This window comes from Morone saxatilis, unplaced genomic scaffold (assembly GCF_004916995.1).
Source record: "Morone saxatilis isolate NCDOM2014 unplaced genomic scaffold, NCSU_SB_2.0 Contig9, whole genome shotgun sequence".
In the NCBI taxonomy this organism is placed as follows: Eukaryota; Metazoa; Chordata; class Actinopteri; family Moronidae; genus Morone; species Morone saxatilis.
Genome location: NW_023340268.1, coordinates 2782341 through 2796035, shown reverse-complemented (window position 1 = coordinate 2796035; position 13695 = coordinate 2782341). Strand labels below are relative to the sequence as shown.

The window sequence follows — 13695 nt, the reverse complement described above, 5'->3', positions numbered from 1 at the left end:
ACACACACACCTACACACACACACGTACACACACACACACACACACACACACACACATACAGACAAACATAGACCCTTCCTCTTTCCCTCCCTCTTTTTAGGTCATGTGTGTTTTCCTGTCTGCCTGCTTCTCTTTTTCTCTCCCAACCACACTCACTTTGTCTTCCTGTCCTTGTAGTTAAAACACATACGCATAAACACACAGAGTGGATGACCATCTTTTTGTTAATCAGACATTAACTTTCCCCCTCAGTCTCCTCGGCCAATCAAATTCCTCTAAAGAGGGTCGCCGACCTTGTGTTATTACAACAAATAACTTCAGATAATCTTCGTTATTCCAAGGAAAATCATCATGGTGGACTTTGAACTACACAAAATAAAGTGATTTAACTTCAGCCTCATTTTATGTTCCCACGCCTCATGATCTCATTGCTGTTTATGGTAAACAGGGTTTTCTTCTGCTCAGTTTAGGCTTCCAGTAATAGAAAGTAATGACCAAAAAGAAAAAAACCACAAAAGAGCAGCAGAGTTGCTGATGCAACTCAGTCCTCTGATGTAACACTGCAGCTTTTTACAATACTAACATCCTTTTGTCCAGTTCCAAAAACACAATTAACACAACATCTGTCTGTTGTGGATCACGCCATTTGTGTTTGTGTCTTTTCGAATGCTCAACAGCTACACTGAAACAGCTGATGATCCTTTTTAAATCAACAGATCATTGAAACATTGAGAAATCAAGCCCATTGAGGCTCCTGCTGTGTGCCAGCTGGAGACAGTGGTGGACAGGGTATGCCAAACATTTGTAACCAAAGTGCACAACGTAAGATGCGATGCAGAAGAGAGAACATGTGTCCAAGTGCTGAAGATTGTATAGATTAACAGGACTGTGCAGTTTTGTGTTGTGTTAATGAATGGCTCACTGTAGGTCTGACATGTTAACGAACTGCACACAAGAATACAATTAAGAGTTCCTAGGAATTGTCTGTGTATCTGTATTTACAGTATTTCAGTAGGGCATCTTAAAAGTGTAAGATGTGCAGATGAGCAGCAGGTTCGCTTGCATTTATTAGCCCATACTTTAATGGAAAGTATCAACAACTGGCACAGGCATACAGCAAAAATGAATGATTCATGTAATGACTGATTGAAAGAATACAATCGTTTGACCACATGTTGTGTTATTTGATGGAAATATTTGCTTTTGGTGATGGTTTTTAATGTTTTGTGAGTGTGTAATCTTCTGAAAATGTAACTTCTGAATGGACAAATGAGAAAAAACCCCCTACTGCTTCCTGTCCTCTGGCTCCACTTATTCATTTGTAATCATTTGATTTGTTTTTCTTCCTTCTTTCCTCTGACTTTGAGAAATGTTACAATGTGCAAACACTTCCTCCTATCGTTGTCATCTCGGCCAATCGGCTCCTGACCTCCTGATGTTGCAGAAGGTCATGACAGAAATATCCTCATCACACAAAGAGGAGCCATTCAACGAAACACGCAGCATTTCGGATTTCCTTTAAACACATAAGAAAAGGCCACAGTCCTGTGTGTGTGTGTGAGTGTGTGTGTGTATTTGTGTTTCATGCATTCAAGTAATTATGTTACCTGTACTTAAAATACTTTTTCTACACTCACACTTACATTACACAATCAGCACAATAGTTCATTTTCTGCTCACAACACCATTCTCCACACACACTAACTCACTGTCTGTGAAAGCAATGGAAAGTGATCCAGTTTAGTTCACACTGACTTCTGTTGAAAAAGTGAACTCAGTTTAGAGAAATATGCGTCACCAAAGCTTCCCAGACATTTATTGGGCTCGTGCACACAAAAATACTGATTTCCAGTCATCAATATGTCTCCCAATGCCGCACTCTGGTGGCTCAAACAAGTGTGTGTGTGTGTCTTTGTGTGTTTGTGTGTACATCTGACTCTCCTGCTTATGCTGCCCTCTGGTGGCTGAAAGAGAAGATGTTTCATTGTGATTCCTGAGATTTTAAAACCGTGTTAAATCATTCTCAGATCGTCTCTTTCTCTACAAAAAATATCATTTTGCAATTTTGTAGTGAATTTATGAGGTAAACTTGATTATTTCCATTTTTACTTATTACTAATTAAAAGTAATGTTATTACTTTACTAATTACTCCCTGCCAAAAGTAATTAGTTACACTACTAGTTATATTACTTTTCCCAAAAAAATTGGTAATTGTGTCCCAAAATTCAGACTTATGAAAAATTATAAATTTTGTTTGTTAAAATAAAGTAATGGGATATGTCCAGCTGCTGAATATAAACATTTCCATCTTCCAAACTAGTTTCCTCCACGATTACAAAAATGAATCCAAGGATGTGAGTAATATTGTAACTAATTATTTTTTGGGGGTGGTTAGGTATCCTGTTTATACTGTGTACATTTGGTTTGCACCTTATTGATAATCTGCATTCTTTATATATCCCTCAGTATACATTCAATTGCATCTTATCTTACTGGTGTTTAGATGTTTGTAGTTGTATCTTTACAGCTCATACATACATTGATTTAATACCTATTTACAGTATTAGAATAAAAGAAAGATCTACATTTAAACCTGGGTGATCTATAGTTGCCATTAAAGGTTAGAAAATGTAATTTGGGTGAATCATCCATCGCAGAATGCTTCCGTTCACACTTTGTGCCACGTTCATTAGACAAATAAATGCAATCATTTTCAACACCCACTTCAACATTTCATCACAGAATAAGAAAGTGTCAAATCACTGCTTTGACACAAACACAAACTCTGTCACTTCCTTGTTCAAACATTCTTTCCTCTTTCACTGCACGGACACATTAGAAGTTAACCTTGGATGATCTGCTCATAATCATTTGACAGGTAAAGATGCAGCATGAATGTGTGTGTAGTCAAAACTCAGTCTAAGGAACGGTTTCTGTATCAGTAAAAAGTGTATTGGTTTTTCTTGTCTTTAACTTTAGGTTTCCCTCATGATAAATGTTAATGTATTTTGACTAAATCAAGATGTTGCAAATAAGTTGCACATTATTCTCACATAGTAATCTTACTATGACTTTTTTCACTTCTTAAAATTGGCTTTAGTGTTTTTGTTATAAATTATATTAGATAACAGCAAAATATCATGCTGTATGTTAAATTTTACTTGCTTCTCGTGATTTATTTGTCTTTGACTCTGATTGTCTGAGTAAACAAATTGTGATTACTGGCATCAAAGCAAAACTAATTTTCTTTTGTGCATTTAAATAATGTAATTCTTTAGTTTTCTCTCGCTTTGTCTCTTTTGTCTTATCCAACCGAGATGGGTGTTGTTCTGACGGTTTTTGCTTTGTTCATCGCTCTGATGCAAGGTCGGTAGTTCCCTGATTTCACAAATAAAGGTGGAAGTATGATTTGTGTTTTTTTCAATTAAATGAAAGCTTCCTTTTTCAGTCTGGTTTTAGTTCATTATTAAAAAGAGGTTGAGTGAATGTGACAGGTTGTGCTATGTGCCATTGTTTGGTTAGAAAGGCTTGTATTTGGGCCCCCCCAGGTGTCTTTTGTAAAACCTGGAATGCGATGGTGCCCAAAAGCATTGTGGGCATCAGTGGGTCTTGTGTCACAGTCCCATGTGGTTTTGAGGTCCCAGACGAGATGGAAAAAGGTGTCCTCAACTGCTCAGATAAAGGTGTTTGGAGGAGACAAACTCTTAGTGGTCCTATCGTCTTCACTGACACCCCTATTCCTTCCACTAAGAACATACAAGTAGGTTGTCTCTTTGTTTGGTGATGCAAAACTCATGAGCGTTATTTACGTCAATGATTAAACAACTTGATCATATGTAAAGCTTCCTTTTCTAACAACATAGTAATATTAGAAGCCATAATCTTCTAAAAATCCACACAAGAGCTTAAAATAAAACCTTAAAATTGAGCCTATAAATATTTGGTATCTTCTGAAACTTCTGCTCCTCACAGCAATTTAAAATGAAGTTTTGTACTCATTGCTCTTTTAGGGGAAAATATTCGGGGACTTAACGAAAAAGAACTGCACCACGAGCTTCCACAACTTCCCGGAGAACTACAGCGATGTTTACTTCTTTAGGCTGGAATGTTCGGAAATCTTTAGGTACACTTTCCCTAATGGAGTCAACATCAACATTCGCCAAGGTATGAACGACCACTGAACTGTGGGATGGATTGCAATGACATTTTGTTGAGTGAGTGAGTATCTCTTCTTCATTTCTGTTTCCTCCTCGACAGACCCGTCTCCCCCCCTGCTGACCTCGGAGAGTCAGGTGTCAGAGGGAGCCCAGGTGAGGGTGCAGTGTTCAGTCCCAATGCCCTGCTCCACCCTGCCCCCCTCCCTCATCTGGCTCCCCCGAGACAACTCCAGGCAGGAGGAGAAAGAAATTCAGCAGGTGAAGTATCGCACATTCATTCATTCATTCATTCATTCATTCATTCATGTGTCTGTCTGTTATGTGTTACGACTTCCCTATCCTATCTGTGGCCTCGAGGTCACAAATGTAGTAAACTGTTTCAGTTTTAAATTCATTAATGTAATGAAGCAGCATGCAAAGTGATTTGTTGTGTGTTTTTAATGGACAACAATAGAACTGGGGAAGGAGAGGGTTCAGTAATAGTCTGATTTTTTAAATCCCAACATGAGGAAAGTATAGAATAATGCCAGCCTCATTGTTTGAGTACAAGTTTGAAGTATTTGGAATTGACTTATTATATTTCGTATTGTCATTCTATGCTCCTTTATTCCCCACTGTAAGGGAATATGGCACTCCTTCACTTTACTATGTTTGTGTTACAGCTATAGCCAGAATCAGAATTTGTACGCTACAGTTCCACTCACACAACATTAAAGAATAGTAATTATATACAATATCTAACACTAGAATAGAAATGAATGTATAAGTATATACATATACTGAAAAGTAAAAATAAAAATGGAAAATAGAAATATAATTAGAGCCTCATTGTCAGGATTGACCTGGATTCATCACTTAGGCTCTTATTATATTTCTATTTTCCATTTTTATTTTTAAGTTACCTTAAAAATTAAGATTTCACATAGAAAATCATGTAAATATGATGCACTGTTATAGATTAAACTACATAATCTGCATAATGAGGGATTTTATTTTTTACATCTTTTGTTTTATGAAATCTTATGAGATGCAAGATTTAAAACAAAGAACAAAGAATGCTTCTTGCTTCCCTGATTCACTAATTAATTTATTTTACCTAAATTAGTATCATTTTTATAGATTCGAGTTTATTTTCATTATTTTCTTAGCTGCCTTGTGTCACTGTTTAATCTTCAAAAAGGATTTATTTGCTTTGTTTTATTTCATGAACATTTCAGTAATTTATGTCGGTGTTTTCTTCTCTCTTTTGCAAAAGCAGAACATGGATGGACAGATGATCCTGACGTCCACGCTGACCTTCACCGCCTCAGTCGAGCATCACAACCAGAACATCACCTGCTCTGTCTCCTACCCGCTGACAAAAGGGGGCAGCAGCAAGCCGTCTGCAACATCTCAGAGACTCGCCGTCCTGTGTGAGACACTCCGCTCTCTCTCTGCATTAATATGAGCCATCCAGAGGTGGGAAGAGTAACACAGTGACCTCTGCTGGTGGAAATAAAAGGCCTGGCATCTAAATCTGTTTAAACAGCTTATTTAACATGTCCCAAAAGAGGTAAAAGAGGAGGAGAGAGTTTGAAACTGGTATAGAAAATGGTTACTTTTCAGATTCAAGTTCTACATAAAACACATGATGATCTTATAAAATACAACACATTGGCTTCCCACCAAAGTGACTTCCCCTCTAAATCTCTCAGATGGATTCATTCAACTCAACTGTTCAACTGTTTGAGGTCCTAAAAAGGTCAAGTTATCAAACTAGCTTCACCTGCTGAGACTACAAGAGTAAAATGCTACTTACATATTGATGCATCAGTATTAACAATCTAATAATGTCTGTTAGAATAATTAATATAAGTCACATGGGCCATTTTTATGTAGGACGAGTGCTTTTACTTTTCAAACTTTAAGTATATTTGCTGATAATATTCCACTTATACTTTGCTTAAGTTTGAATGCAGTACTTTTACTTGTAATACTTCAGTAAAAGATCTGAATACTTCCTCCACCACTAGTTAGGGGTCACGAAATGATTCATGAATTAGCAAAGAATCAAAAATAGACCCAAAAATACACAGAATCATGCAGATTTTGACTATTGGTATAGTTTATGGAAGTAATGGAAAGATGTATCTCTTCAGTTCAAAAAATATGTCTTAAAGTTGCTTTAACGGGTCACAAATAGACATTGCTTCGATTTAACGGGGCGTCAGAAAAGTTTGGGAACCACATGAGTTATGCAATTATTATCACAAAATAATGACCTTTTATACCTTAGAACAAATGTGAATGGAATCTGGTTGTTTTTACTCTGAACTGATGATTGATTCATTCATTCATTTACTGGCTGACTCAAGTTCTTCCTCCTTCATTTTAAAGAATGCGCTAATGCTGATTTATCGCCCATTAAGCGGATGAATGTGTTAAACACAGCAGAACATAGTTCGGGGTTACAGTCGACTTGTTTCAACATGACTGTGTCTCACCGACTGAAGGGGATTTTTTTTTTTTACACAGACAGAAACATTTCTTTAACCTCTTTGAAGAGCTGAACTTGTCTTAACTTGGTGTTGACGGAAGTATAATGAACCACTGGGGCATAAGGTGCCTTTGTTACTGTATTTCAAGCAGGTGCTGCGTTTGTGATAGCAGAGGAACAAGTACTCAGATCTTTTAGTTGAGGAAAACCACCAGGTAGAAATACTCTGTTATAAGTCAAAAAAATGTTACTTAAAGCAGCTACAAGGAACTTTCAGTTTGTGTTGATTCTGGCGACCCCTGTGGACAAATCGGAAGTGTTGCTACCGCCTTGTTTCATTGATTTCAAGGGGAAGCTGACCTGTTTATGTTAAGACTGTTTCAGAAACAGTTAAAAACTACTTCTTTATGCACAATGTCACATTTGAGAATAATGCAATTATCTATTTGGATTATAATTATTGATGCATTAATGTGTTCATCATGTTATTGTCACCGCTGGTAAAGGTGGAACTCATTTGATAATACTTTATGTATATAGCTGGGCAGCTTGTGAATTTCAATAGTTTTACCTTAACAGTACATAATTAAAATAGTCAAATAAAGAATAAATACCTCAGGATTACAGTGAGTAAATGGACTTTCCATCACTGGATTATGAGGAGCAATCTTCATTTGACCTGTATCAGTAGTTGCAGTACAACATTTATATTGTCAAACTATTGTCCCACAGATGCTCCGAGATTCACCATGGCGACACTCAGCCCATCTGGTCCCGTTTCTGAGGGACGCATTGTGACATTTTCATGTTCGAGTGACGCCAACCCCCCTGTGAGCATGTACACCTGGTACAGAACCGACTCGGGAAAGGTAAAAGAGATTTCACTGTACTTTATTCAGTTTTTACTTACTTATTTTCATCTTTCAGAAACAAAAATATTTATTTTATCTATTGTATGTGGCCAAAAGTATGCGGACAACGATCTTCAGATACTTTTCTATATTTATTTTAATTCTGGAGCTATTTGTCATGTTTTGAGTTGGGTATGTGCAGGATTTGTCCGTTCCTGTTTGTAAAATCACTATTCAAAGTTCAAGCAAGCCGGAGAGAGCACCTTGGTCGAGCAACATAGAGACTGAGTGAGGATTTTTTCACAGCTTTACGCTCTATAGCTCAAAGAAACACACCAACACCTTCGCACAACCCTGCAGGAGTGTGCCATATGTCAACACCTCTGGGATGAACTTTAATGCCACCTGCAGGCAGGTTATAAAATCTGGTGGAAAGAGTGAAACCAGAGGAGTGGAGGTTGTTGTAGAGCAGTATGCCCACATAGTTTTGGCCATGTGGTGTTTTTTAAGTACCCCAAGTTTGATTTATTACAATACGAGATCAAATTGTAGCATTCTGTAGGAAGTATGAAAACCATCTGTCCTCTTTAACACAGATGTATGTACCAAACACCACAGAGGCCTCAGTTTACTTTAACCGGAGCATTTATCACCTCTCCTCATCACAGCTGACTAAGAAAGGTGAAGGAGATACCCTGATCCTAAAGGTCAATCAGGAGGACAGCGGAGTGTATCTGTGTGAAGCTCAAACCGAGAGGGGCTCTGAGAGGTCCAGACCAATGCCTCTGGAGGTCAACGCCGCTACAGGTATCACTAAGAGTCGTAACAGAGAGGAATTATTTACTCTCTGCTATATTGCTTCATCATGGTGGATCCCTTACTCATGTACTTGTGAGTTGATGTAAAGCTAGAAAGTAAAGGAAGGTGAAATGAAGCTGTAAAGTGAAATGACTGGCTGTGGTGGCAGATTTCTTTTAAAGCTTTGACATATAGACTGTTGTGTTTTGGTCTCTCAGTCTCAAGCGTCTCATCTCAAAAATTTTATTTATATAGCACATTTAATTATAAGTACTCTCAGTGTATGAATACAGGAACCGGTAAACAACTTCCAGTGGACTACGGATGAAAATTAGCTCATTTGCTAACTCCAGCACATTTAAATTGAAGTGTAATGTAAACTACAGTGCTGATTAATGAGCATTGTCCATGGTAAATTAATAAATAAATAAATACAAGTGACATGTAAAGAAGAATATATTAACTTAAATACAGGGAAAAAAAGAAATACCAGTTCAATTCAATTTCAATTGTGTTTTGGGTGAATAAACCTGATGAAAGAGGAAACTTGCACTTTTGCCTTTATTACTCACATTCTCTGAAAAAAGAAAGTTTGAAATGATGGAAATGGAAAACTTAAGCAAACAACTGAAGTTGAGAGAAAGTGAATGCGGCAATAAAAAGTACTTGATTGCAAAATAACTAATGCATCACAGATTGAAGATATCTGTGTGAAAACTGATAAAAGACTGTCTGCTGTTCTTTCAACTCTTTCAGGCATCAGTGATTCACTTCAGATTCCCTACATTATATGTGTGGCCCTGCTCGTCCTCTATGTCGTCACTGTTGCTGTGACTATGTACAAGTATCAAAAGTAAGAATTCTCTTTGTCCCTCGTCCACACAAGTTTTGGAGACATCACCAAGCAATTATTAGACATTCTGTGTGTTTACTTATCTATATCTCAGTTCTGGGTAACATTCCTTCTCTGTTTGTTTTTCTTCTCCTGCCAAGTCTTTCCAAGAGGCTGAAGGTAAGAAGAATTTTTTTCACTTACGCAGCCAAATTGACAGGCAGCCAAACAAGAGACAGTGTGAGAAATGATCCCCCCGTGCAGGACTAATACAGCAGATATGAAAAGGAGTTTTGACATCCTTGGCACGTCACAGTCTAGTCATAGTCTCGTCTTGCGGACTTCCTCGTCCTTTCCGTTTGACTGAAGGATGACTAAACATGTGATACGTCATCTTTCATTTTATAATATAAATATGCTGCTCTGTGCATGGTAAATGAGATAAACAGGTTTCCTATTAAGAAAGGATCACATGCAGGAAGCATGATTAGCAAATGAGAGTTGAGTTGGTGAGTGGATGAATATTTATTTGTGCCAAACTATCAGTTCATGCGACAATGCTTACATTTTATGCCCAAGTTTTCTTTATATATCAGAGATTAAAATTCATCATGCACAGTAACTGAAGATGTTTTAGGTGACTACTCTTTGCTTGACACACATGATAAAGGTACAAAAACGAAATACTTTAGTATAGACGTTAATTTTTAGTAAGTTTGACTCTGCGTCTTCAATAATAGAACAATATAACATGTTGCAGTTGGTCGAGATGGAGCTAAATTAAAGCTACGTGACAGAATTTAAAGGACTCGTCACTGATCAGATACTTGCATTGATTCTGTACCATTATGTGTTAGACACACGATATTAAGTGTTTCTCCTGTTTGTGCATAAAATATTGGACGCTTATGAATGACAGCTTGTCTTCCTCTTCCCCTTCTGCACACTAAGACTGTAGTAAACCACCACTACAGCTGTAAATCACTCTTCACAACATAATCGGTTTGCTTGCCCTAACTTCCTCTTTCCACTCTTTCAACATTACGCAGAGAAATTCTGCCCTAATATTGCTCTCAGATCCTGAAATACTTGAGTGGAGAATATGCCGAATATAATCTCAATATAAAATGGGAATCTAGTGCAGTCAGATTTGTTTTTAGCATGTTTTCTTTAACTTTCCTAAACTTATAGTCAACAGTTATTTGTAACATCGAATATATGGATTGGATTAATAACATTTCTTTCTCTTTCTTTTCATATTCTCAGCAGATTGAGTTGAAGGGGGAACACACCTACACTGATCTGAGGATGTGCAATGTTAGCTCTGACTACGACCAACTCCAGGTATCTGCTCACCTCACATAAATATTTCCTGAAATGATCAATCAAATGATATTTTCTACCATCGTTAAAATGAGACAACACTAGGTTTCACACGTGGTATCTGACTAACTAACTGTTCAGATAAGTGCTGTATAAACAAACTTTTTGCACATAAGGGATTACATGTGAAAAGTAGGAAAGGAAGCATGAAGAAAAGGGTGATGTTTTTCATGTTCAGACATGTTGGGACCAAAAGTTATTATAGTTTACTACAACCAACCTTTTTGAAACTAAGTTACTTCATGGGTACTGAGTCATACTAAGGGATACCAGTTTGCTTAGTTTGCCTTTAGTTATATATTATTATTAATGATTAATGATACTCATCTATGTGAAGACACTGATCATGTTAGAGATTTCTAACAATAATTAGCAACAAACAATGACTGATAAGGTGTCACCGACCTCCTGACAGCAATAGTTACGGCTGGACCAAATGCCGAGACTCTGGCCTACAAAGAAGCTTGCGAGCAAAAAAGTGGATGTTGTATTTAACCAAAAGGGTGCTCTTCTAGGAGGATAGTAGAAAGCGAAACAAAAGAAAAACCACTTCAATTGACACATCCAGAGAACATGACCTTGGACTTTGAACTAGCAAACCACTTTGACCATACTCACTGAGCTTACTGAACAAGACGATAACTGACAAAGACAAGAAGGGAGAGAAGGACTATTGGGTATACCATTGTTTAAGTGATACAGTGAAAGCAATCCGGGGTGGAAGCCAGACAATTAACAACAGGGAGGAGAAGTCAGGGTTTGACGGTGAAGGGAAATGTTGGGAGTACAAAATAAGAACAGGGAAGGACTAAACTAAACTTAACAAACTGTGCGAGACAGCAACACAAGTGGGAAACAGATATATGCAATTTAAATTTTCTGCGATTTTTAGAACAGGCGTGATCATGTAAATCTAAATCAAACTAAACTAGGTGTGAAAACATCTTTAGTGAACTGAAATAAAAAAAAACCAGACTTAGAAAGAGAAACGACAATGGAAATGATTATTGCTGTACTTACAAAACTATACAATAAATATCAAAGATAACAAGATTGTCTTTAGTTTTGATTCAGTTTGTCAATTTGTCACAACTGATTAAAAAAAAAAAATAAAATAAATAGCTTCTGGATTGGGACCATGTTGGAATCATGTCTGAACATGTTTCTTATTGACAGGAAGTGCACTAAGTATGGAGCAAAAACGATTGCAAGATGTAAAGGCTCAGTAAAATCTGGGGTTTAACACTAAGGAACAACTCTGCGGAGGCCGCAGTTTAGTCAAGGTCAAACAGGCGAATCAAAACCAGGGAGGTGGGAAAGAGAAGGCAAACGTATCTAAAGGGGATTCGGCCGAGAGAGGAGTCCAAAAGATATGCAGGGGGTGCATATGAACGGTAAAACTCAGGGCAGGCAGAGAAAATGTCTGGTTAATAATTTATCTGTGTGTTTCCGTCCAATACTCTAATGTAGTTGTTTTTTTTTCCCAACAAGCGCCAAACAGCCAAAAACGAAGCCCCGCTCCTGCGATTCCAACTATAGAGGAACTGGCAAATATCGCCAGCCAACCCCAGTTTTAAAAGCATCAACGGCAGCCAAGTAGAGCTGAAGGACAGAGGAGTAAATTTCATTAAGTGGTCTAAATATACGATACTATGATGAAAGCTTCAAAGCTAAGTAATAACTAGATTTCATGTCTAGAAATGTCTATATTCTTTTATGCACTTATTAATCAAGCGGCCTGTAAAGGCGTGGCCATGCTTATATTGAGTTCAATCTCAATTAATCGACCTAACGGGTATATTAAGTTTTGATTTTCTTAAAAAATCAACAGAGATTTGTTTTTATTATGTCTTCGTACGTTAAAGTATCAGATTTAACTGGTGAATGTACATATATTTGAATTGAAGCTGTTTCGGATAAATGGCACGAGCATTTGAATAATTCTTATAGTTTTTGAGATTCTGTAGATTATACATTAACTGTTAGTCATAGGAAATATTATGAAATGTGTCTAGTTCGGCACAATGACAATTCACTCAGCAACAGTTTAACCAATTTATTTTTTTTTAATCTATATGAAATCAAAAAGTGTGATCAGAAATATATAATAATAAATAATAATTTATTTTTCATCAGAAGATCTCAATGTACAGTAGAAACAAAAAGCAGTTTTTTAAAAAAAAGGAAAGGAGAAAAGATAAAAAAAATAAAAACATCTAAAGAGGACGCAAAAGCTTTGCTAAAAAGAATGTCTTAAGATCGCTTTTTTTAAAACAGCAAGTGGATTGTGGTGCCTCAAGGTGTCAGGGAGGGCATTCCACAGACGGGGGCGGCAGCACAAAGGCCTATCTCCCATCGGTCCTTGGAGCTGGTTCGGGTAATGTGGAGGAGGTTTGAGTGAGTGGAGAGGAGGGAGGCGTTTGTGTTTTGTGGGTTGATAGTTCTTTGAGGTAGGGGTCATGGACGGCTTGATGGGTGAGGAGAGAAACTTGACTCAATCCTGGTGGAGCCAGTGGGAGGGAGGGAGAATGGGGGTAATGTGTCATGTTTCCGCACTCGTCATCAGGATCCTAGCTGCAGAGTTTTGGATGTAACGAAGCCTCTGAACGACTCTGGCCAGGAAGCTAGATGAGAAGTGCGTTACAGTAGTCAGTCTGGAGGAGACACAAGGCATGAACGCACTTTTCGGCATCTGAGAGGGAGAGATGGGGGCGGAGTTTGGGAAATGTTAGCGGAGGTGGTAGAAGGAGTCTTGCCATAGGTGATTATATATGGGCTTCAAAAGTGAGTTGGGAAGTCATTTTTAAAATTATGAAGCTCTGAAATCACTAACTATTGTTCTCTTCAAGTTCAATATAACTTTGTGTTGTTAGCCCAAATCATAACAGAAGTTATCTCAGGACACTTTCGAATAGAGAAGGTCTAGAATGTACTCCTTATAAAATGATCTACAGAGACCCAACAGTTCCCACCATGAGCAAGCACTTGGTGACAGCGGCAAAGAAGAACTTCCTTTTAAGAGGCAGAAGCCGTCTACATGGGCGGCCGTCTGCCTCGACCGTTTGGCGTTAGAGAGAGAAAGACAAAGATGCACTGCAGTAACAATAGCAACAGTAACAACCATAACAGAGGAAAACGACTAAAAATTATGATGATAACAGCAGTACCAATGGTGAATGATGAATAATTATGTTTA

General features: G+C 37.6%; 1 protein-coding gene across 1 annotated transcript; it reads left to right on the top strand.

Moving 5' to 3' along the window:
- Positions 1–2805: 2805 nt before the first annotated feature.
- si:ch211-171h4.5 (sialoadhesin) lies at positions 2806–10460 on the top strand (the record flags this gene model as incomplete). Its single annotated transcript, XM_035680827.1, is given in 11 exon segments — positions 2806–2880; positions 3320–3368; positions 3551–3762; positions 4013–4166; positions 4260–4417; positions 5418–5571; positions 7368–7504; positions 8155–8293; positions 9041–9137; positions 9278–9296; positions 10383–10460. Coding segments are annotated over 10 exon segments (1197 nt in total), but the record flags the coding sequence as incomplete, so codon positions are not given.
- Positions 10461–13695: the final 3235 nt, after the last annotated feature.